The 27955-nt window shown below is 27.2% G+C and overlaps 1 protein-coding gene and 2 pseudogenes across 1 annotated transcript; all 3 read right to left on the reverse strand.

Moving 5' to 3' along the window:
• Positions 1–122: 122 nt before the first annotated feature.
• Positions 123–6295, reverse strand: LOC132937187 (mitochondrial import receptor subunit TOM40 homolog 1-like). The gene is given in 6 exon segments (XM_061004012.1): positions 123–340; positions 5235–5417; positions 5510–5747; positions 5822–5928; positions 5931–6089; positions 6148–6295. Coding segments are annotated over 6 exon segments (975 nt in total). The 3' UTR covers positions 123–200.
• A 2162-nt stretch (positions 6296–8457) lies between these two features.
• LOC132936194 (cleavage stimulation factor subunit 1-like) lies at positions 8458–18702 on the reverse strand (annotated as a pseudogene).
• Positions 18703–20247: 1545 nt separating this feature from the next.
• On the reverse strand, positions 20248–27935 carry LOC132935608 (uncharacterized; annotated as a pseudogene).
• Positions 27936–27955: the final 20 nt, after the last annotated feature.

Below are 27955 nucleotides of genomic sequence, written 5' to 3' on the forward strand. Positions count from 1 at the left end.
ATGCTATATTTTGTGTTTATTTGTTTGTTAACTTCCGTCAAATCCATAAATGGCATGAAAAAGTTGTAATTTTGATTACATCTATCAGATATTGTTTTAGAATAATTATATAATTTAGGTTTAATTTAATCAATAATAATACAATTAATTAAATCATTCATTGGAAATGAAAAAAGGTCCATAATTTAATGTTGTATAAATTAACCAAGTAAAAGTCCAAATCCCATTCTTAATTGATGTTTGACAGGAGAAAACATAGTACTCAATGTAAATGTAAATGGCATTGGGTGTAAACGTTTTTCCAGTGTCGTGCTTACATTCCACTTTCTATCTATACTACCTAAAAACAAAAAAAAGGTAAACAATGAATACAAATTTCAATTTAAATAATAGAAAGGAATTAACATATTTCTTCACCTATAAATATTTTCATTTAATATAATATTTATTTTTATCAAAGTATTAACTATAATTTTCCCTTTTATGAAATTGGATTAGGTATATTTTAACATATAAAATATAATTTTTAGTTTTGTTTTTTAATAAGTTATTAAGTGAGTTACAACAATTTATAAAAAAAATACATAATGCTTATTGCTTAGCTATTTTATAAACTATTATTTTTGCATTTAATATAATAAACAAGAGTAGACCATATATACTGTCCAGAGACAATATGCTATGGCCCAACAAAAGTTGGTTCTTCTGCATATCCCCACATGACTCCCTGCCACAGTGGAACCGCCCTCAACGGCTGGGAGTCAAGTTGGGGTGTACAGAGTCAGTATATTCTCTTGCTGAATAGAGTATAATGACTTTCTACCACTGCTTACAACCGCAAACACTAAGCTGGTTACAATATTTAAAGCATAATACATTTTATAACCTGCATCCAAGAATAAAAGAAGGCTAGTTCCAATCACAATAATGAACATGACTTTATAACAATTTTGAATAAAGAATGAGTGTCCTATATTTGAGTGTTATTTAATTAGAATATGGCTAATTATTTGTTATATAAAAAAAAATACTTATAAAATAAAAATTTTATTATTAAACTAAGTGTTACTTAGCCTTTTTAAGTTATGTAAATAAAAATCACTAAAATATATTGTTCAAATAGTATTAAATTTGACATTTGCTAAATCATTTATAGATAATAATATCTTAGCTCATAGGCCAAGGGTCATATAGGTTTGATATGTTAGGTCAATACATTTCTCTCTTCAATAATTAATATTTAATAGGATGAATTTGAAATTTATAATTAATAAGGTTTTTATCTCATGTAAAATATTTTAAAATATTTATATATTATGTAGGACAACCCAAGATGAAGAATGGGAAACTAAATGTTCAAACCTAATTGTACAGATTCCATTTAATATAGAGCTTCAAATTTACAAAAAATCAATGCTTGAAAACATAAATAACAATTCCTTTCAATGAAAAAATTAATCAGTTTTTTCTCCTTATTGAACTGCCACATGAAAAAGACTGTATAGCTTACATTCCCTAAATCAAATAAATAACTCAGCTTTTTCACTTAACTATAAAAAAAAAAACCAAAAATAATTATTTGCACCATTCTACACCAACACTGGGATACAATGGAGTATGAGTTTTTCATGATTTTAAACATGGTGATACAAATAAAACTAATATGAATTAATTTTAACTATTTTTAAACAATATTTTCAATAATGCAAGTTCAAACCTATTACTGCAGTTAGCATTTCTTCACATTGAGCTGATGTTAAAATGCCAACCTGCTTACCATTTACTAGTATTGAAATATAACATTTTTGACTATTCAATTGGATATGCTAAGATACCGATCTCATCAAAATTAAAATATTTTATTGACATTCAGCTTATGTTGGAATAAAGTTAAATGTTAATACATTGAAAATCTGAGTAAAAACAAGATAATTGAAACTCATGGTATGAGTATGATGTCTTTGTTTACCCCGAAATATAATTGAAAATAAAACAATGTTTTTTTATACAAAAACAAGCACAGTATTAAAAAAGAAGGACAATTAATCAAAAGTATATTTTCTGATAAATAGGATTGTACTTAATTGTATGTATAATTTAACTTAAATGCAAAAAAACAATCGAAGACTGTTGTAAAAATGGACAAAAAACAAGAATCTAAACATATTTTCATCATGGAAACGTTACCAATAGTAACATAGTCTTAAAAGAATAGCTTATCCGATACACATAAACAATACGCTAACTAATAATTTAAAACATGTCTGTATCCTGCTGTCTCCGTTCTAGCATAGGTTTTCTTATTGACTAGGTACAATAGAAAAACGGTGGGTAAGTGGATGTCGCTCTACTGTACAGTAGGTGACAAGTGGGTCACTGTAATGTATGGTGTTAAATTTGAATTCAATGATATAATATCATTTAATAAGAAAAACGATTCTGAGCGAATACAGTCGTTCAGCCTATGATATTACCAAGTATATTTGATGATATTATTGTGAATAAAGTAGTTTATATAAAACCTACTTACGTGGAGCCTTGTTTTAAATTTTCAATCATTAGCTATAAAAGTTGAACATTTTATAAATTTTTAACTACAAAATAATTATTAAATTTTGAATTTGATAAATTTTGTCAAAATTTGAACTTAAAATACTTATAAAAGAAATTTGTGCCTATGTATTTTAAATATTTTTCAACTGCCATTGTAACAATATATCAGGAGTCTTGCATTATATTTTCCCGCTTTTTTACCCAACAAATATTTTATTGATATTTATAGGATATAAAACTAAAAAAATTGAAAACTGACAACGTCCGTAAATAGTTCAAAAAGAGTCAAAATATTTTCAAAATTGTATGTTGTATAGAAAATGGAAATATAAACATTCAGTAAAATTCTCATGTAACTACAGTTATTCGTTTTTAAATAACAACAAAATATCAAATCGTTACATGAGAAATCGAGTGAATATCAAATGTTGTAAATATATGAATTTCAAACTCTCATAAAAATTAATTTTATTGATATTTATAGGAAAAAAAAAACTAAAAAAAATGAAAACTGAAAATGTCCGTAAACAGCTCAAAATATTTGGAAATTGTTATGGTGTATAGAAATTGCTAATATAAACATTCAGTAAAATTTCACGTACCCACGGTCATTTGTTTTAGAGTTGCACCAAAAACCAAAAACGATTTTTTCGAAAACATATTTTGCGTAAAAATTCCTGTTTTTACTTAAATTTTCTTTTGTTTTTCACTTTGTTTTTAAAAATTTACTGAGAAAATTTTACTTTTGACCCCAAAGTACCAACTAGATTTAGTTTCCTATCAGAAAAGTTACTTTTGAAGAAAATCCAAGCACTATTACTGTTCTAAACGGTGATGACAGACACAAAAAAAAAAAATTTAAAAATAAAACACACATCATTGTAAAATCAATACATTCATCGCTCTGCTCAGAATCTAAAAAACTACTCTAAAATACTATCTAATTTGAAGAAAATGTATGAACCTTAAATATGTATTAATAAGTAATATTAATTGTATATTATAATAAATATTATTTACAAAATGGAAATTAGGTAGGTACATTTTACATTTCATTTGTTTCTATAGTGATAAATAGGGTTCGGATTTGAAAGCAAATGCCTTTCTTTTAATAATCATAATAGAAAAATAATTTTTATACAAAAATGTTTTTCATTTAATTTACTAAGACGATGGATGTATTTTTTTTTTGCCTTTTTTACTTATAAATGCTTTATTTGTGTTTAATTTTCAGTTGATTTAATAATTTTATACACAGCTTATATATTATCAGTACAAATAGATAAGAGCTTGATATTTATCGATACCACTGAATACTCTATCTCTTACCGTCTTATAGAGTATTTGGTATGACCATAAAAGTACCCGTATTACCTATTTAAAGATTAAAATAAGTTCATAATGGGTAGATTCAAGATTGTTCATCAGTCCACATTCGTCGACCGCCATTGTCGATTAATAATTTTTAACTTCGGTGGATGTAAAAAGATCCTTTTCGATGTATAAAAATATTTTGAGCCCAAACCATCAGAGTTTTACTGAAAATAGCTTATCAAAGTACATGGTAGAGATTTTTTTTTTTAATACTAACTAGTTATTATATTTAATTTTGTAGTATATTTTTGAATTGATTATTTATATAAATTAAATGCCTTCTTTGCCTTTTTTTTACATTTTAAATGATTTTTTTATTGATTATATTGCCTTTGAATCCGAACCCAAGTGATAAACAAAGTGTTACGCAAATTCAGTATGAAAATAAAAATATCTGTGCCCAACCCAAGGACATAATATTTATATTAAAAAAATAATATAATATATCATTACTTTCTTGATTTTTAATCAAGTAAGTATGGTAATTGAAATGAAAAAAGTCTGAATTTTGAAAACTTTAAGAATTTGTGTTAAATAGGAAAATAATAAAATGTAACTCAGTAATTATGAGTAGGTGGGTAATTTAGCTAACTTCAATATAAAATATTAATGAGAGACACTTTATATCACACCCAAGCAGTATAACCACTTGAATTTATAAAAACTCGGCGTGGAATTTTTTAACTTTTATCCTAAACTATGATAACTAGAAAGATGGTTAATAACTCATTAAAAAAGTATTATCAAGTAGACACTAAATGTGGAATTATTTAATTTTTCACAGATAAAAAAAAGAGTTGTTTTTCGCTAGATTTTCATTTATTGTGGTTGATTTCCGAAACTGGAGAACGGATTATGTTGTTTGGGGTCTTGTTGGATTTACATTGGTTAGGAGAAGTGCAGTGAAGATTTTCAGAACTTTATCTCCAATCTTTAATTCACTACAAAACTGTAAAGCTGAAAAACATCAAACAACGCCCAATAAAATTTGTTTTAACTTTTTTTTTAATGTTCTGTAATGAGTTAACTATTAAAGATAAAGTTCTGAAAATCTTCATTGCAGTTCTCTTAACCAATGTGAATAAAACAAGACCCCAAACAATGAAATCCGCTCTCCAGTTTCGGAGATCTACCTCACTTAATGAAAATGAAAATGATTTTTTGTGAGGCTGTTCACACAGACATTTTTCTGGATTCAAATTGTTATACCGCTTGGGTGTGTTATCAGTTAATAAATTTCTAAAAATTAAAAATAAAGAAAGTTTACATGCCAATCCCTGACTTGGCAAGCGGTTTTTTTTTTATACCTTTTATGTTGATATCTGATTTAGGAATTTGTGCTTGATATGCAAAAGTTGCATTGATATCTCGTTGTAAAAGACTACCTTCAAGATCTACACCAAACTGAAGCTGCTCACTAGCTTTGAAATGATAGCAGCATTGCAACCCCATTAAACTCAATGTAGTACTGAATGTAGTAGCATCATCATCTAAAAAAAAAAAATAAGTTTAAGTTGATAAATTTCTTAATTTAAACTAATATTAATCTAGTTTGTGAAAATAAATTATTTTTATTATTTACATATATATCTTCCCAAGACATTGAATACTGTTATATGTTCATTTGGAATTTGTGGACTACGTTGGTGAATGACTTCAGCACCCACTGATGTTTTGTTATTCAAAGCATATAAATACTGAGATATATAAATCCCCGTATTATTGAATAAATCAGGATTGACTAAGCACAGGGTAGCTGTATATCTGTCTGCTTTATATTCAACAGTTGTTTGAACTCCATTTGTTTTGAACTCTTGAAACTATTGTGAACAACACTACCTAAATACATCTATTTTTTTTTTTAAACAATGGATTATAATTTTATAATTATTACCTGAGTTTGAAGTTTGATTTTTACATTATCCCAGGGTTGTACATTAAGATTTGTAGAAATATTTCCACGGGGATCAATGTCACCGTCTAACAAAAAAGGACTGAATCTCCAGACCCAACCTGATTGGAACCAACAAATGTAGATCCAAATTTGTAGTTTGATGTTTGACTGATTGCTCCTATGAGTAGACTGTGGCTAACAAAAAAATTATTGCTCAGTCCTTTAATAATGATAAGTCGGATGCCTTCAAAGGTCATAGGAAATAGCTCTGAAATGAAAATAAATTCATACAAAGAAAACTACACAATAAATGACACAAAACTAACCTTTGCATTTCTTGTGCAGTTCTTCAACTGATCCGGGGTTTTCTATGTGATTTTCGGGATGCAGCTTCTGCGGTGTCGTGGGTTTCGGAATTGGCGTCATATTAGGCGGCATCGGTGGTAAATTGGATGAAGCTTGTACGTTGCCCATAATGTTGTTGTTCAAAAGGAATTTAATTTAAAAATCAGATCTACTTGTAAATACTATAAATGATAATACGGGAAACTTATTGATAACATGGTTACAACCACGGTTATCTACTCAGGTTTGAACACTCCGTATATCGACCCATACAAAACAATTACCTCATTATTCGTGTACAGCGTTCGTGTATGTTCCCAGCGGTATTAACTGTGATAGTATGATTATACTGAATACCGATAACGTGCAACTTGCTGCCAAATTATAATCCAATACATCCTTAATCCCGAGTTCTTTAAACAATTTGTTATTTTTGTGTGTTCATTCGTTTCTGGGTACCGGGTTCTGGAGATTCATTAATCACAGTAATATTATTATAGTTGCTTAATAATACATCAACTGGGTATATTAAAATATATGTAAAGGTTTAAGGTACCTATTTACTATGGTTCTAAATATAATTTTACATTGTGATTTCTTAAATAGATAATAACTATTAACAATTACTTAGGCAGTGTTTAAAAAAAAGTATTTAAAATTCTATTCAGTTCATTTACCAAAAATGTGTTTGAATTACTACTTAATTATGTAGTATAGGTACTATATTATTTGTGTATTAAATGTAATAGTCTATTTAATTTAATTAATGTACCTATTAAGTACAATTGGTCATTGATCACCAATCAGAATAACCACAGTGATCAATATAAGTAGACAAAAACCTAAAATTTTAATTCTGTATTTAAGTACCTACTTATGTTGTTCTATATTATATTTAATATTTATATAACCAATATCAACAAACTCAAAATTATAATCTTAAATTATAAGATTTCTTATCTTTCTTAAGACTTGCTTCACTACTGTCAAATAATTAAATAATAATAATACAAATATAACATATCTTAAACTATGTACATATTATTTACTTTATTTACTTTACTATTTTTATAAAATATAGGTACAATTATTTGTTCTGCAGAATACATGTATTACAACATTTTAAAAATTAAACTTTTATTATTCCTATTATTTATTATAATTTTATAATTCAAAAACATAATACTTGTACATTTTATTAGTATAAATATTGTTTACATTGACTATAAAAAAAAATTAAAACAAATTTTATTGGGCGTTTTTTTATGTTTTTCAGCTTTACAGCTTTGTAATGAGTTAACTATTGAAGATTAAAGTTCTGAAAATCTTCACTGCAGTTCTCCTAACCAATATGAATCTAATAAGACCCCAAACAACAAAATCCGCTCTCCGGTTTCGGAGATCTATCTCACTAAATGAAAATGTAAATGATTCACACCGACATTTTTCTGGATTCAAATGGTTATACCGCTTGGGATATCAGTTTATAAATTTCCAAAAATTAAAAATCAAGAAAGTTTACATCACAATCCCTGACTTGGCAAGCGTTTTTATTTGAGTTCAGGGTTGTAATATAAATTATATTGAATCGATATTTTTTCAGATTATTTTATTTTATTGTCCTATAAATTATAATGGCGTTTGTCCCCAATGTGTTAATAATTATTTAATTTATTTGAATAAATAAGTACCTACTTAGGTACGTTATTCAGTAATCACCTGATACAGTAGTGGACGTTGGTACGTATAGCACGAAAAAAGACGAAAAAATGAATGACAAAATAACAAATAATACCATAATAGTATAATAGTATAATCATTGATTATAAAAACTAGTATTTAATTACTATTTATAATCAATGGTATCTATTATTAATAATGAAATGATTGAAATGTATAATTCTCTAAGCTGACAAACTGTAAACTAGATTAAAATATACTACATACGTTTACAATATTTTCGTTGTTGTATTTTCACTGCGGCCTGTGGGTATTTTTATTATTGTAATGACCAGATGAAATTTAAATAATTTCTGGATATCCCTGATAAATTTTAGATAAGTCTGGTCTGTGTGACGTCGAATCTAATTAAATGAATTTCAGTTTTGCCGTTTATATAAAAATACCATTTACTTTTATAATAATTAAAATAAATGATAACAACAATGTCCAATATATTAGAACTTTTTTTATAAAGTCGGGGAGTGTCTAGACATGGAGGACACCCCCTCCCCCCCAAAAAAAAATACGCCACTGATAATAATATAATAATAATATAATCTAAGAGTCATTATAAAAACTGTATTACAAGAATATAGCAGGAGGATCAGTAGTAGGCAACTACTGTCGTCTACACCGTTATTGTAGTAGTTGTTGATGTTGTCGTGGTAGGAGTATTATAAGGTAAGTACCTAAGACAAGTATGAAAGGTGATGGGTATATTGACAGAACATCGCGGGTATAAAGCGCACTATTGCATGGCGACAGTGGGTGTAACGATCTCAGGACCGGCACTTCCGGTCACGTCGGGCGTCGTCGAAGGCGTCCGCGGATGCTGTGGAGACGTGTTCTGTCTGGTAGTTGTGGGTGGCGGCGGAGGCTCGAAAGTCCTCATCCTGAGGAGCCGACGAAAAGGCACTGCCCGCAAACGAGCGCCGATCGGTTGGTGCTGTTGCCGACGTCGGTGCTGTAGTTGTTGTTGCCACTGGACGAGCCTCTGCAATAGGTCAGCTCGCTGCAGCATACGCGGTTAGGTTACTTAGTGGTGATAAAAGTAAATCATGGAATGCTGCGGAAAAAAAGGCAAGAGAAAATGTTTAACACTATTTAAAACTTCAAATTTATACAGACGCGATGGTCTGCAATTATTATACAACTAGCCAATATTGCATGGTATAAATAAACAATTATTATAGGTTAGGTATTCAAACGATCAGATAAGATGAAGAAGACCGTGAAAATGAGTTTTAATTTTCCGGTTGACCGTCAGTACGTGTACGATTGGAAAATAACGCGACGTCCACAGAGTTATAACAAAATATGCATGCACGGCGTGAACTACCATTTTAACCTCAGACCATCGTCCATCAGCGATGTACAATTTTTGAAATACATTTTTCAAGAAAGAATGCACGAGAAGATACGAACACGTATAAATCGAAGACACGGTATCACAATATTATACATATAACTGCAAAGTAGTCAATAAAATAAGTGTTTTAAAAATATCAAAAAAACCTTAAGAGGACGTTATACCCGTATGTGTTGTCTCCGTCTTACAAGTGCGTAACATAGCAAAATTTACGCTCAGCAGAACACGTGTAGCTCCATTAGTATAAAAATTAGAGCGAATTGACCTCTGATAAAATCTAAAGGTAAGATTATTATCTAGGCAACCTCGTGGTCTTTTTATTATATTTTAATTTAAACTCGAGTTATGAGTATTTTAAAATTGTAAATTTTTTATACATCTTAATATATAATATTAAAAAAACATACCGTTAAATTTTGAATGGAAAGCTTCACAGCTATTTGTTGTCTGTGTAATTGAACCTGAATACATTGCCCATTAAGAAGGAAGAAAGTCACAATCGAGGGTATATAGGTATGTGCTTAAAATATAATCTGTAAATGTTTCTACTTTTTTATTCTTTGGTAAAATTGATACTATATCATCGGTAAAACAGTTTTCTACATCTTCAGGTTTCAAAAAAGGGAGACCAAAAAATATTTTGCACAACTTTTAAAAGTTCCACCAACAAATATAGTGTCAACTTGACCTAAGAACTTCAAATTAGTTATTGTTGAAAAAACTAGTACTTATGTTATTTTCATAGTCAATTGAAACTTTTCATCTTGGTTACTTTTAATGTTTTCTTCTTTCCACGAATCATATAAATCTAATATATTATTTGACAGCATGGGAATTACAGGTGCTCGGGCGTGATGCATATTTTTGCGAATTAAAGTTAAAACATAACTGGTCAATGTCGACACGTCATTTGACAATTCCCTATGAATTAATTTATTGCTTAATTGTTGTCTGTTTAATATTTCTACAGAATCATTTTTATGGTTATGTTCACGTTCCAATATTTCATTTTTATCGTTAGCATATGACTTACATTTATTTGAAAACAATCAGATGAAATAAAGTTCATTAAAATGGTTTTTACCATAGCGTCTTTTTACGCTTTTAGGATAGGTGTGACCTTTTCCCCTAATGTATTAATTTTTGCAAAGATTCATAGAATACATTATTTTTTTTTTAAAGTACCTTTGGTCGACAATAATGAGCCACGCGTAGATTATATTCACATACGAACGATTATCGTTAAAAAATGTTAACATAAAAATTTTTGATATAGGTACTTTTAAAGTATACATTGTAGTCTTGTAAAGTATTTGAGTAAAAGTATTCAAATACTTTTTGAGTACTCGAATACGTATTTTAGGTAGGTATAGATACTTTTGAAAAAAGTACTAGGACAAAGCGTATTTCATTTAATACTTACCGAAAGTTTCTGTATATTTAATATCAAACATACTAATTTTTAAATATTTGTCCTTTTTAGTCTATGCTTTTAGGTACTGATTTAATAATTTTGATCGCGTAAAACAAAATAAAAAAAAAAATCAAGAATTCAGGATGATATATTTTTGATTTATTCTTAATTGAAAATCAAAATAGTTGTGTATAAAAACAGATTGGTATTTTATATTTACACCAAATTATACGATATAAAATGTTCTACACAGTTTTGAGTAAAAATAAGTTCAGTTGATTTTTAAGGTGAAAAAAATAATGAGTACCTTTTTTTATAAAGTATTTGTATTAATAATAATAATTACCTATATAATTTAATATCCATATAATTTAAAAATAAGTTACTTTTTAAAAGTAACTTTTACAAGACTGTACACAGTGGCCGATGTTGTAAGTTAAAAATCAAAACATTTTTATACAAAAACGGATCCTATCCGATGAAGAAAAAAATCAAAATCAAATTTATGCCGAAATATTGTGTAGTAATTAATATATTAATAATAATAATATTATAATGTTTGTAGGTGGGTTTACATATAACGATACAGATACCAAGGCGACTACACTTTCAAGCAGTGTTTAGAAAGACGTTCATGCGTTCACGTTCATATATTATAGTGAACGATACGTAAACAATACGTGAACGTCACTAGATTTTGCAAAAAGACGTTAAACATTAAACAGCTAGAGAAAATGTCATGTTACACAAAAAACCAAAATCAATTTTGTTAAGAACCGATTTTTCGTGAAAATTCCCGTTTTTCCTTAATATTTTTTTGTTTTTCACAGCGCTTTTGAAAACTATTTGGAAATTTTTATTTTTAACCCACCCAAAGTACCTACCAACTAGATTCACTTTCTTATTAGTTGAAGAAAGAATTTTTACTGTCCTAAAAAAAACATACATCGTAAAATTAATACATATTTGTTTTCAGAAAATTGCTGACTTGTACTTATAGTTGCCGACATTCGAGGGCTGTCAATCAATAAATAAATAACGTAATAAACTACGAATAACGCATTAAACTATGAGTGCAGTTTACAATTTTAAAATACTCATAACTCTTTAAAATTAAAATATAATAAAAAGCCCATAAGTACGTAATTGTATACGAAAAACGATTATGAGTGGAGACGTTGTGTCAGCCTAACATACTTGTAAGAATAATCAAAATTAATAGTTAAAAAAAAATTCACGACAATTAAAAATAGGTACAATTATGGCTATAATACCGTGACATTCCGTTGAACTTTTTTTATTGATTGAGGTACAAAAACTTGTGAACCTTCTATTAATATGTCTTATGTTAGCTATGAAAAGAAAACCTTTTATACATTTTTAACAGAAAAATAGTTAACACATTTTGAAAAAATTATCATTCCTATAAAGCAGGGTTGGCATGTATTAACATAAATGTATAATTTGTGTATTTTACTATGTATTATACGTATAATACATCTATATTTTATACGTCATCGATGTAAACTAATATAAAAATTTTTTTATTATAATTTTAAGTATGGGCAATTTTTTTAAGAAGCCAGAATAAATAGTTATTTTTTGTTTGTTAAAATGTTGATTTTTTGGTAATTTAATTTAACACCAAATCAGAATAAAAGCAATATCCAAAGATCAAATATTTTTTCTATTTTTTTATGTATAACATATACTTATGTCTAATATATATAATATTCTATATTCCATATGGCATATGCATCATTAATTACAAAGATTACAAGATTACAAAATAATCAAGGAAGATTAAATAATAGTAAATTATACTATTTAATTTGCTTAATTACCTACACAATTACTAATACAGTAATAACTATGGCTCGGATTTATTTGTAAATAGTAAATACAAACTTTCTATTACTAATAGTAAATAAAGTAAGAAACTAATAAGAAATAATTATTAATTAGTTATAACTAATTAGTGATTACAATATTACATAAACTGTCATAAGCAATACAAAATAAGTTATTGAATTCTAAAACGTTATCCAAATTACAGAAAAACAATTATTATTTATACTCTAGGTATGTATAAAAAATATTTAATAATAATTTAAATATTTTATGAAAGAAAAAATAGAAATACAATTTATATGTTTTATACTTTTATACATGTATAAAAATGTATTATACATATGTATAATAGATCATGGTGTATAAAACTTTTATACATAAATTCACCCAACCCTGCTATAAAGAGATCAAGAAGAGTCTAAATATTTTGAAAATGTTACCATGACATGGAATATGCTAAATATGTTATGAACATTTCAAGATTCTACGGTTAATCGTTTTACAAATACTACAATATATCAAAAATCGATAAATGGGCATTCAAGAAGTACTGCTAAACATCAAATATCATAAAAATTATAAGTTCAAACACTCAAAAAAATTAATGTTCTGTTTAAATGAACTTTTTTTTGTTCGTTATAGGTAGAAAAACTTTTATGAATTTTTAACTAAAAATAATTTACAAATTTTAAAAATGTCTTATGGCTATAAATAGGCCAACAAGTGTCAAAAATGTTTGAAAATATTACCATGTGTGGAAAAATGGAAAATGGTTATTTTAATGTATTTCGGAGACAATTTCAAGTGTGTACGGTTATTAATTTTTGAATTGCAAAAAAATTTTGACATCATCTATTAAAATTTGTCAATAGTATTTATTGTGTAGATAAAAACAACACTGCCACCTTAATTTCTATATCAGAATAATCAGAAATTTGTATTTATATATAATTTGTGACGTTATTGGCCCTGATTATTGAGAGTTAACTCAAATCAAAAACCTAACAAGAACCTGAACTCGAAGGTTAAAATCAATTTGACATAATTCAGAATTTTTTATTAGTTTAAGCTCATATAATAATAGTACAAATATTAAGTTAATAAATAATAAAATAATTAATTTGATACATATACATATATACAGAAATCTGGCAATAGCGAAGCATTTCTGTGTTGTAAAAGTCTATAAACATATTATTTATATCTTATTGTTGTTAACTTTTGAGTTAATACCGACTTCCCATAGAACAGGTTAGATTCATAGTATAAATAGACAATATCACTAATTTAACTTAAAATATGTTTAACGAAAATCATAGTTCCCTTGAATAATGTTTTTAAATTACAATAAAATAACTAAAATCGTTATTTTTTGCTCATATATTTAATTTTGTCCTAATATTAATTTCTGATGTCTAAAAAAATTGTGTTAATTTATTTTTAGACTCTAAATTGCTATAAGAACCAGATATTACAAACCATGTATTATATTTTCAAGCTTATGACTGTGAAATAATGTTTATTAATTGAAAATTTTAATGAATGTGCTTATACAAATATTTGGTAAAATAGTTTCTCAAACCACTATGGTTCTATTCACTTAAGAATTACAACAAATGTTTAGTAAAAACATGGTTGTTTTCCCATTTATTTAAAAAAATAAGTATGTATTGCAAGGGAATCTTGTACTACACAGCTAGATCAATTTTACTACCATAACTTTCCTTCTTTTTGCAATACCCACAATACTCCTCATTTTATAACGGTGTTGCTGACAATTGTACACATTCGTGGGTTAGGCTGACAACCTAACCTAACCTTCGTGTAAGGCACTGTTTAAAATAAGAGTTCTTTTATTATGCAATACATCATAAACAATAATTTTATACTTACAAATAAAACCATTATGAAGAATGATGTAATATACAACGTTCTTGCTGTCAAAATAATGTCAAAATTTATGCAACCCATTGAAAACATAAAAATATACTCAACAGAGTTTGGTAAAATATGAATTTTAAAAACAAATATTTAGTTCATAAATATTAAATACTTAAGAATCTATTCTAGAAACTTGAATAACCTATCAATATAATATTTTTTATTCCAAAAAGTAGGTATATTATCAGAAGATTAACTTTCAGTAGGTATTAAATTAATAAATTACATCTTAAAACAATAAAACAAATTAAAATTATAGTTATTAGTTACTGTGAACTTACTCGGGACTATAAATTTTATTGAAGCGGTTGAACAATGTTGAATTTTCTTCACTTGTATCCACACTGCGTTTAAAACTTTGAATAATCTCCACTCTGAGTACACCGTCTCTTGGCCAGTCCTAAACAACCGGCTGGCACTTGGGAGAAGTATGTATGTACATAAACCAAGATAAAAAAAGAAAAAAGAGCCTAAAATCAAAATATGCAAATTGTAAACATCGAACTTTAGTATAAAGCAAAAGTTTACCTGTAATAAAATACAATTTCTATAACCCTCCTCAGAAATCTTGGGATTATTCTTGCGTACTCCAAGGTGGCCCAGTTGAAGAGTATAGCGACCAGGCCTTCCCCTACAATTAACTCGTGGTTGTTGTTGTTATTATACATAGCATTTATTGCAGCAATATATTATCAGGTAGGCAATCTACCTACGGTAGATCGCGGACCACGTGCTGTTTGTACGTAAGTATATGATTTAACTCTAAAGTATCAAAGTTATAGCAAGTTTGTCGTATTCCACCTATAATGGATTAATAAAATATATTAATATAAAATCCTAACCTAACCTAACCGTGCTAAAATCAGATGAATAAAAAAAAATCAAATTTAACCATTTATAAATTATTCTATCTTCTTCCCAGAGGTATAATCTACACACACACATTCATTTATACATATATTGACAAAAAAATAATAATAAAAATCAACAAACATGCCCGATTAACCAATATTGCAACTAATATATTATACACTATTGTTATTTTAATCTACAACAATAAACTAAATTTTTATTTTATTATTTAATTTATTTTTTTCTGGAAAGATGGCGCCACTGTTGTATTTTCGACATCCAGATTTTCTACTTTTCCTAACATTTCCTTTCAAATAAATCTTCTTTGTGAAATACTCTTTCGTTAAAAAAAAAAATCAAGAAGATCTGATAAGTAGTTCCAGAGTTTAGCCTCTTGAGAGATTTCACATTTTTCATAATAGGTTTCTATGATTGATAAGATATTATGATTCCACACTTCTGTAATACACCGTGATTTAACAAATTTAAGAAGTTTAATTTAACTCAACTACTAACTATATATTAGTAACTATAGAAGCTGTTCGCTTTCGGTAACTATAAAATATTAAAATAAATGTAATTGTTCTACATAAAAAATAGTTGTCATCTATAAAACACAAAAATATCGTCAATAGTTTTTAAAAAATAAACGATAAGTTAAATCTCAGATCTAAACATAAAACATATAATTTATATTGTGTTAAAATATTTTAAAAATAAAGTAAGTACTGTTAAGTTTTTGCTGGCTTGTATAAATTCTACAAAGAATTTATTTTCTAGTATTCTGAGTTTCTCAATAAATAATAGTGTAATACTTCAAAGATTCTTACTTTCAAAGTCACGGATATTAGGGTAATTTCCAAAAAAACTTAAAAACTGGCTGTGAAATGGCTCCAAGTAATTATTAGTGTTTATTTCATGACCGAAGACACTAACTAAAGCTGGTCGGATTCAGACAAAATTGTTTTATGTATCTATTAATTAATTAGTAGCTTAAAATTTTTTTTAAATAATACTATAATTTTATATAGTAATTTTTCATTATTATGCTTTAAATTTAAAGTTAAGTAATTTATAAAAAAAAATAACTTGGTTAAAAGTTACTTAACTTTTTAATTTGTTAATGCCTATTTTTGTACACAACATGGAAAGCTATAATGATCCTCTTCTCAACAGTTTTAGTGTACTTTTGTGTAAAATTATGTAAATAGTGTACATTTATGGATGTGATAATAAATAAATAATATGAATTTTATGTGTTGAATAATGAATGAGTATCCCAAATTAAATTGCAAAAACTATTATTTTGTACAAAGTAATAAATAGTTATGTTGAAGAGGATGATACACCCACCAAAAATATAAACTAAACACACTCATTCTATACAAACATACAAATAATGATTTACTGTATTAACTGTAAAAAGATTTTTAGTAATTGGAAATAAAAAGTTATAATTATTTACTTGCAATACCTATAATAATTGTGATCAACTATGTGATTAATTACTAAAATTTGACCAATATCAACATAATATGTATAATTTGTCATTCGACATATCTTTATTTTAGCTCTTTTTTAATTTGTATGATATAATATTTAAATAGTGTTGAAAATATGAATTTGATGTAGAAGGTAAACTACACTATATAGTACGTGTTGTCATGTTGAACAGCGGAGATATTTTAAAGAATCATATATTACCTACCGTAAAAGTGAGTGAAAATTAATACGTTTACACCTTTCTGTTGTTATATCTCTAGATCTAAATTGTGCACTATGCTTTAAAGTACATAAAAATTTGAGTCTTACCAGGTACTACAAGATACCATTTTTAATGATTACCTTACTATAAAATTTTATTTTATACATTTTTTTAAGTGTGATGTTTCTATTCACCCGCACATGTGGGAGACAACCAATATCTGTGTAGCGTGCTCTCAATAAAACAAATGCATTCGACAAAACAAATTACCTAGAGATAAAAGTTGCTGGCGAGAAGAATTGTGTGCATTCCATGCGCACAAAGATGTTGTGGCTTCATCTGGAAACATGACATACTCCTCCGTATGATTAAACAATGCTTGTGTACGATGTACTTGTTCTCCTATTCAGAAAAATGGATTATTTATACAGTTTTAATAAAAACAAACACTAGTTTACCAGTTGTTCCACCTCCAGTATATGCAATCAGATATCTACTAGTGGATAACTCCCAAAGTTTCACTAAATACCTGGCACCTGGTTCATACCTAATACATCATAATAAGTAATACAAATAATTGAATAGACATTACACATAAGATAATTTTTATATACTTTATTGATGTAACAGGTCCAGTATGTTGATGACTAGGAACTGAACAAATGTAACATTGAACTGTATTTATATCATAAAACCTTATGATTGGGCTATTAGTGCCCATAACCATATAGTCTCCGTTGGGATGAAAACTTATATATACATGTTATAGGTTCGACATCCTGTAATGTTTATGTACGCGGTTAAAATAATTTGAGAAAAGTAAACTTGATTGTACATCTTACGTTAAGTGTCTTGAAGGCTTTCTTCACAGATGTTTTTGAATAATCAAAAAGTTTAACATGACAATCTCGAGAGCCCGGAGCTAAAATCGGCTTGTTAAGGTGGAACTCTAAGCATGTCACTTCTTCCAAATGTTCATACAAAGTCCAAATTACTGGATGACCCTGTCCTTCTAGATTATCAGTACTGCCAATATCATGTGCTTTAGCCAGCATTCTTTCAACATCCAAAATCTATAAATGTTATTTTAATAAGTTATTACATTTTATTTTATAAAATATAATTACTTTGATTGATGGATCACTGCTTCCTGTTGAGATTAACTGACCATCAGAACTAAATGCACTAGCCCTATAGGGTCCTTTGTGGGATGTTACATATACAGTTTCATACAGTGATGTTTCAGGAGCAGTACAAATAACATTAGTTTCAAATTCATGAATTAATGAAATCAAAAAAAGAATTTAATACACAAATATATGTGACAAATAAATCATTAAACATACCAATGCCTGGTCCAATTAACATTTGCTGAATTGAATTTAAGTTTAATGCTTGTTCAGATTCTTTTTGTCTATCGGTTTCATGTTGTAAACCTTTTGTCACTACACTCATGAGTCGATCCGATGGGGAACAAGGCGGATCAGCGTTTACTTGGTCAGCTAAGCTTGAAGCAATTGACCATCATAAAAAAGTTTACTAAACAAAATTGAAATGAGTTTAAATAACAATACTATGGCTTATATTTTCCGAAGATTTATACTTTACCTTATTATGTGCCTGTACAAATGATCTTTATTCTTAATACACATTTCAGGTTTGCAATTATTTATATCACTCATCTTAAATGTCTATTGAACTAAATCTCAAACAAAAATAATTAATAGATAGTAACACAATATACAATTATTATAAGAGTTATCTTTTATCATACTATTAAAAACACAACAATACCAAACGCACAATTCATCAACTCGAGTATACTGTACTTTAACTCTTTATTTAATTACTAATACAACATAATCTTTAACATAATATCACTAACTACAGGGTGGCGTGCTCATGACGACAACTGACTGTCTGCGCTTGTGTAACACTAGTTAATGCCTTACAAAGTAGGCCAGTCAACCTTGATACTTAATAATACTTTAGATCATTTATACAACACTGTAGACTGTTGTCTGTAGAAAATTATTGTTTTCTTTATAAATGTTTGGCGGAACGGATAACTTTGAAATTTGATAACACTATCAGTACCCACAGTACCACGTAGTAAGATTAACAGGACTGGAAACGAACCTTTATCATTTAATCAAGATCTGTTATGGAAAGTTAACGAGCGATCGTGGCGATAAAATTGAGTAACTAAAATTTAGTTACTGTATAATGTATATAGTAATAGAACAGTGTAAGAAGCTAGTGAAAAAGATTAAAACCTTCCCTAATAGCCAAAATATCCTCCCGGGAAGGTCTATATTATTACTCTATGGTCTATGGACGGTCTTTTGTGACCCACAGACCATCTACAGGAATCTCCTATTCCAGTCATAGACTGTACGGGAAGGTCTTAAGACGGTCCATAGACTTCCACATGTCCGAGTTCTGACCTTCCCAACGGGAATCAAACCGAACTCAACCCCCATACAGGTCATATTGGTACCTAAATGAGTTTTGTTTGGGTCGTGATAATACCTTAATTGCGCCTAAATAGGTTATACCGGTTCCAAAAATGGTCTTATTTGAGTACTATTTGGCTTCCTGAAACGGTCGACACACTTCCTAAATCCACTCAAAAAGCTACCTATTTGTGGTATTTTTAGTTCCTATGAGGGCAATGACACAAATAGGGGGGAGGCTTATACCACAATACTCCCAGAAACCCCTAAAAAATATTAATAGGTTAGCTATTTAAACTAAAAAAACACTTTGGGGAATTAAGGCCCCCTGAAAAAATTGCTGTTTTTGCCACTGCTTCAGTGTAAAAATATTTCCTATTTTAACCTGTAATTTAATATATATATTTTAATTTGAATCCATCATGTATTGTCAATTGTGTTTTGTTTTGATAGGTAATTAATATAGTTTCATAAAATACGAAAATTGGTACACAATATATTAGTTTTCAAATTTTCTTTTAAAAATCTTATAGGCATCTATTCTTACCACAAAAAGCTCACAACATTCCTCATCTCAATACATCATCTATCTATAACATGTATCATTAAGCATTGATATAAATAAATATTACATACATATAGATATTTATAAAATTAAATATATTTGTTAATGAATGTAATTGGACATAATTCCTTTTATGCAATTAAAAAAAAAAATAATGTAAAATATAAAATAAATAATACATCATACATAGATATTTATAAAATTGACCGTATTTATTTATGAATGTAATTGGACATAATTCTTTTTATGCAATTAAAAATAAAAATTAAATATTGTACTCATCATATTAATATTAAATAAAAAGTGTATAATATACAATGGCATATAAGATAAAACTGAAGGATTATATAATTATGTATTAACATGATTATTATTATGAACATCCCTTTGATAGCGCTCTTTAAAATATTTTAGGTATCCAGAAACCGCCTTGTTGATAGTTGAGACATTAGAATCCTTGACATTTTTTAGAATCACTCCTAAAACAAAAAAAAAAAAATTTATTTATTATGACACAATATATATAATATATTTTCAGATCGATATCACACTTTATTAATAATATAAAAATATTTTTTATTGAAATACGAATCTAACCTGTTATAACTTTGAAAACCATAGAGTTCTTAAGTGGTTCTTTCTCCTTTTTGTTCATTGGCCCTTTTCCAGTGAGAGAAATTTGCCTTCCAAGATTGTTTGTAAATATTGTGTCCATTATGGATTTTGTTACTTTACTAACACTATAACCACGAAACTCTTTTAATATTTTCATCTATGAAAAGTAGAAAAACTCAGTCATGGCAACAAAAAAATGGATATAAAATAAAAGTATTTTATACATACCAGCTGCTTACAAAACATTTTATCAATTGCTAATTTATTATTAATATCTTTTAAACAATCAAGATTGTCTATGGGAAAACCTTCCAAAATTGCATCATCACCATTAATAGTTTCATCATTTTCATTATAAAAATGGACTTTATGTAAGATATTTTTAAGCATTTCTTCTTGTCTACTTAAGTTCAACAAAATTTTATTCACTTTTATGCTTAACTCTGTAACAATATTTACTGTGTATTGTAAGCTTTGTTCTTTGTCTGAAAGAAAATTAACAAACTTCATAAATTGATAATTTTAAACTAGGTAATTAATATCAAAATTACAAACAATTAACAATGTATCTATACTCTATTCAAAATAAGACTGTGACCAGGCAGCCGAGTTGTGCGCACGGGCGTGGCTTTGTTCCGCGGCACCGCCCGACGCGTCACCATAGTGGGGGACAGCATATGGCCATATGTCTGACTGCCGCCCGACGAAAACTGATCGCTGCCTAGTCACAGTCTTATTTTGAGTAGAGTATAGACACGATACGACACAAAATTAATGTATGTATTATTGAATATTACCAATAGGTATAATGAATCATTTAGCAATTTACCTTTAGATTTCTGCTTAGCTGCTGATTGAGATGAAAATAGTTTCTTTTTAATAAAAATAGTTTTTGTTGGGTGTTTTGAAGTCAGTTGAAATTATGAATGGTGACAGTGGCATGCTCAGCATTTGATCTATTTGATAATAATGATTCTTAGAAAGTTTAAAATTATTTCAATATTTAAATTAAATCATAGTGTAAACATTATCCTTACTATGCAGAGGACTATTATCAAATTGTATGTTGTCAACATCTATCATTTTAGACTTTATAGGACTTTTGGTATCACCTGAAAATATAATTTAATCCATCAATTTATTAAACAATAAAAAGCTAATAATTGTATTATACTTTAAAGTATATTAAATTTCATAATTTTTCTAATTCAATAATAATGATCAATAGAAACTACAAAAATAATTTAATATAATATGAATTAAATTATAGAAACTATGAACACAATACTTACTATTCAGAGGACTATTATTAATACTTATTTTTTCAATATCCATTGTTTTAGACTTTATAGGAGATTTGTAAGCACCTAAAAATATATTTTAGTTCATCAATTAAACAATAAAAACAATATTTATACAAATTAGTTAACTGTATTATACTTTCAAGTATATCTAATTTCATAATTTTTCTAATTTAATAATAATAATGATCTTCAGAAACTTCAAAATTAATTTAATACTATATATACTATACTTACTATGCAGAGGACTATTATTAATACATATGTTGTCAGCATCTATCGTTTTAGACTAAATAAAAGATTTGGGAGAACCTAAAAATATATTTTAGTTCATCAATTATACAATAAAAACAATATTTATACAAATAAGTTAACTGAATGATACTTTCAAGTATTTCTAATTTCATAATTTTTCTAATTTAATAATAATATGTTATTTCATTTATACTTAATATTTATCTTTAAATATGATTGTTTTTGTACACTATATTTGTAATTTAGCCTGGCCCGTTTAAAATTATATAAATAAAAAATAAAAAATAAAAATAATGATCATCAGAAACTTCAAAATTAATTTAATACTATATATACTATACTCACTATGCAGAGGACTATTATTAATACATATTTTGTCCACATCTATCTTTTTAGTCTTTATAAGAGACATTTGGAAGCACCTAAAAAATTAAAAAATATATTTTGAATCATAATAAACTTAAATAATAGTTATAAAAACGAATCAATAATATTATACTTTTAGCCATATGATTATTTGTTTGATGATCACTGCCCATTGATTGTTTTAATGGTGACTTTTTTAATGCTGTAAAATATAATAATTATATAATTATTTTGTTAAAATGTTTAGGTAAATATTATTTACAAGATGGATCTGTGAAACGACCGATTTTAAAAACGTGTTTTCTCAATAATAGTTTAAAATAAGAATGCCCACTTAAATATCACTAGTTTAAAATCAATAGGCCATTTAGTAAACATGGAGCACTGGAGTGGTAAACGCTATGCTTTTTCAATAAAAAATTAACATGCTAAAATATAATAACTTAAATTTTCAAAATTAGAATATAAATTGCCAATAAGACAAAGCTACCTACCAAAGTTTAGTAGAAAACATGTGAGGAAAAATAAAAATAGATGGTCATTTTAAGGAAATACTCTCTAAAAAAAATGTCATGTACGTTATATGTAGGTACTTGATTCTAATATATTAATAATTGATTTTTATTCCGTTTTATATTTTAGGTACAACTACACTTTGAAAGTCGGCCGTTTCTGTGTCCCCACTTTGTACATATGTAATCAACTTAAGAAAATAATATTTTTATGAATTTCATTAAGAAAAGCACATATATTATGGATATCTATTTCATGAAGTTTAATCAATTATTGAGTATGAGTGCGGCATATGAATTACCTAAATATAGTAAATATTTATAATTACTAAAAATAAAAACATACTTTTTGATAATGTAAGATTTTTTATTTGAAGACGTCTTATAATTGGAGCTATCAAACATTGACCAAACTAGGACTGCATTATTTTTGTCGTGCTGAAAAAATTGATGATCATCATCTGAAGTATACATTAGTACATAACAATTTAGTTACAACCTATAATTTAGGTGTTTAGTTGGTGTCAGTATAGTCAGTACATATTAAGTTGTAAAGGCCAACATTCATTAGTCATTACATACATATTGAAATATATTACTTGCAAGTGATTTTGAAAATGGATGTTTCGGTAATGGGTAATTTGATAATGAATGGGAAATAGTTGTTTTTTTTTAAGTTGTTTGTTTAACATTTTTTACGGTAGAAATCCTTTTATGCTTAGCTCTTTTTGCAGCCAATATTCTTCTTTTGTTTTTAGATAACTTTTCATCATATTCTAAATTAAAATCTTCAGTTTCCGATAGTTCAATAGCAAGCTTTAATTTTTGTTTGGCTCAAATGAAATCATCTTGACAAGTAATAAGTTTAAAAATTATTAAATTTTCTTATAGTCTTAGATTATAGAACTATGAACTAAACTAGTGCCTGATGAAAACCAAATTTTAACAATTTTAAATGTATTACAAATTACAATTAGTTTTATACGGCACACTGTTGAAGATCATTTTATCATATGTTCTTGAGTTCATTTCTGTACAATTTGGAAAATAAGATAGGGACTTGTTGAATAGTATCCAATTCTTTAGGACAAGTTGTACTCCATCTTAAGCTCAGCATATTTTCTGTTAACATTAAAATATATGTTGATGATATCAATGTTTATTTAAAATATACAGGCACAAATATACAAATAATCTTAACAAATAAACTTTGAAAATATACAGTTATATACAGTAAATATTTTTTAAATTTAAAAATTTTTATTTTTATTTTATGTTTAATTGCTTAATAGCTAAAGATGAGGTCTTTCGTCTTGATCTATATGTAAAAGAGGGAAAACTGCAAAACGGTTATAATTTCCAAGCATTGGAATACAATAATATTTTAGATTAACACATTTTAATAACCACATATCCGTTTTATGTGATAATTTTGATACCTCTTAAATACCAATATGAGTTGATGAACATGGTAGAGTGTACAGAGCTCTTTTTTCTAAAAATTTTTTCCAATCACAACATGGTCTTTGTACTTTGTGTTGTAACAAATATTTTTCATAACAATAATTTCTCCACTGTCTAATCCACAACAATTATTAGCCTTATTTTAAATAACTATTTTCATACCATTAAGTTTAAATATTAAATATTGAGGGTCTACACATCATTCTAATAGTGGTCCAATTGTATGAACATTTAACACATATGACTGTTTCTCATTAAAATTATTATGTGAATCAGTTCCACAGTTAGTCTCTATTTCTTGAAGACGTCGTCTAATTTTCTGACGTGGTTTATCATATTTTTTTAACAGCAATTTTAATTTTTGCATATAATTTTCAAATGCAAATGTGCTAAATGTATCTAAGCAACCAAAATTTCTAACATAATCAATATGCAATAGGCCATGTATATTATGGGAAACATGATGTTCACCATAAATTACTTTTAAAATTGAAACAAAATGTTGTAATAACTCTTGTGAATAAACTAAATGGCATTCTTGAGAACATAATTTTTTAGAAACTAAAATTGATATACCAAAATGTAGCGAAAGAAAATTATTATTTACTTCGGGAGCTAAAATATTTTTAGATACAGCTGGTCCAATATACAATAATAATTGTCGAAATTCCGTCCCTTTCCATTGGTGATAATGCCATATACCTCTTGGTTTTCTTTGAAATTCAAATGGGAAATATGGCTTAGTTGTTTTTTCTATAAAATCAGACACTTTTTTTATTTCACTGAATGGAAGACAAGCTTTTAAATCATCAAAACACCATAAAATAATAAGTTTCTTCATATTTCCTAGTAACACTAAATGTAAATAATCTAATGAAATATTAGTAACTAGCCCAAGTTGTGGTATTTGTTCTAATATACTAGACCTCAAATGATATTCTTCATCAGATTTACAGATAAACTCTTCATCTGTTCACTTTCTACTTGGAATATCAGAAAAACAAATTCTTGTTTTAATATATTTGCCTACATCCCAACATTTGGTACAACTCGAGTAACCCGTATGTCCTTTAAATGTGAGTTAAATTGAAATGATATTATAGTATTTAAATCATTTCTATAAATAGTAAAATTATTTTCTTGATTTATGATTTCAAAATTATTTTCAGGGTTCAAAGATGCATTATCATCAATAGGCGGATTTATTATATTATGATTATCATTCGTTTCTATATTAGTATTAATAACATTAGGAAACAACATATTTCCTACATTTTTTATACACTTTTGAACTCTATGTCTCAACTGTCTCGTGGAAATATAATTTACTGGACGTAAATCCTTACATATAATAAAAACAAAAATATAAATAATGTTATTTAAAACGGTAACTTTTTATTATACAGTGAAACTTCCATTTAACGAAATTTTCTGTTTAACGAAATATTTTTAAGAACTATGACCTTCATTGTTAATTACACGTACTTTTATCTCCAAATAACGAATCTGATATTTCTATATAACGAAATAATTATTCGATGAAAACCAGTTTTTGTAAATGTTGTCACTATATATCAAATTGATAGTTTATGTCATAGTTCTAAAATTGTACATGAACAATGTACCCGATAAAGATAAGACACCGAAGGTAGGCAAACTGATTAATTTTACTGTAGTACACTTCAGTTCCAATATTGGTGCAAATGAGTATACATTCTTTCGTTTTCTCTTCGTCAAAAAATGTCAAAACGTAAATGTTTATCCATCGCCGATAAATTTGAAATTTTGATGTAAAACTTGACGATATAGAAACTTTTTACAAAAGAAGGACAATTTTCAAAAATAATAAGCAAACAAAACTTACTGATTATTTCTTTTAAATTATATTTAAGGTTAAAAATTAAATTAAACTGTAATATGATGTTTGATGTTGTTTTTACATACATACAATATACATAATAAAAAAATAATAAAAAAAAAGTTGAAAAAAATACGTAATTCTATTTAACGAATTCCTCTATACAACAAATTTTTTTTGCTGCTTTTTGGACTTTGTTATATGGAAGTTTCACTGTATATTTAGAGGAATTATTGAGTTAATTACCTATTTGTTTATTTTACAAATGAATTTTTCAATGAAAACCTAACCTATTAAATTTTAAACTATGAATAATAAATAGTAGCTAACAATTAAATGCTAGACTAATGTTATGATAATATGATCATCACAATATCTCTAGTGATATTGCATAGTGCATATACATATTAATGATTTGAGGTATACCGGTATGGTATCATATACCTACATGCCAGTTATACATGTTATTTTGTATGATTTTAATTTTGATTAATTTTGATTTAGGTACCTAGTTCAGACTTCCGTACTGTTAAAGAGGGCACTATATTCTGCATGTGTTCTCTCTATACATAACTTATGACAGAAAATGTTTTCAACAGAAATCAGAAACAATTTTGTGTTGTAAGTTTTAATAATACAATGGCTAATGGATTGACAATTTATTAAACTTAAAGTTAAGAATAATATCTGTGTTTTCATGTTTATTTGAATATTTTAATTTATGGGATATGACGTATATAAATATATAAATGTATAATAATATGAAAAATCACAAAATAAAAATTCTTATAGGAGGTATCTAGCTTCAAAATTAAAACATTGAAAAAAAATGAACATGCAAACACAGATCTTGTACTAACTTTTTGGCTTTTGATAATAATATATTTATTATATAGGTAGGTAGGTAAACAGTCACTATTTTTTTTTTATATAATAATACTAAAACAACAAAATTGCTTCTGCCATGCCTACCCAAATTTTTTACCTATATAGATAAGATAAGTATGTTGTACCAACGTATACATGGAGACAATTAGAAAACGTTATTGATAATAACTTAATTAATATATTCTACTAGCTTAATTATTGATATTTATTACTAGGTACCTATTGTATAAATAATAGGTAATAATGCATAGGTTACCTACCTACCTAATGATAAATCATATTATACATAAGTAGAAACATTTTAAATAAAAGCGATACCTAACATTATTATATTAAAACTAATATAATATTTACGGTAGGTCGTAAGTACTTGTACAAATTATTATAATTACCTGATATCATCAATATTTCGCTCCATTTCCCGCATATCTTCAGATTCCGAGCAAGACATGGTAGATGGCGGAACAGCAAACGCGTACTTTTTGTTGCCAGAACTTTTTGTCACATAACGGCACTATATAGAGCACAACGAGTGTACAAGAGACTTAAAGACAAATTGATATGAAATGACGACGAAGCCACGAAGGTATTGGATATATGGACGTCGGGCGTCTACGCGCACAGTGATATCTAAATCGAACGACAACGGACAAAT

The sequence above is a fragment of the Metopolophium dirhodum genome, chromosome 1 (genome assembly GCF_019925205.1).
Source record: "Metopolophium dirhodum isolate CAU chromosome 1, ASM1992520v1, whole genome shotgun sequence".
In the NCBI taxonomy this organism is placed as follows: domain Eukaryota; kingdom Metazoa; phylum Arthropoda; class Insecta; order Hemiptera; family Aphididae; genus Metopolophium; species Metopolophium dirhodum.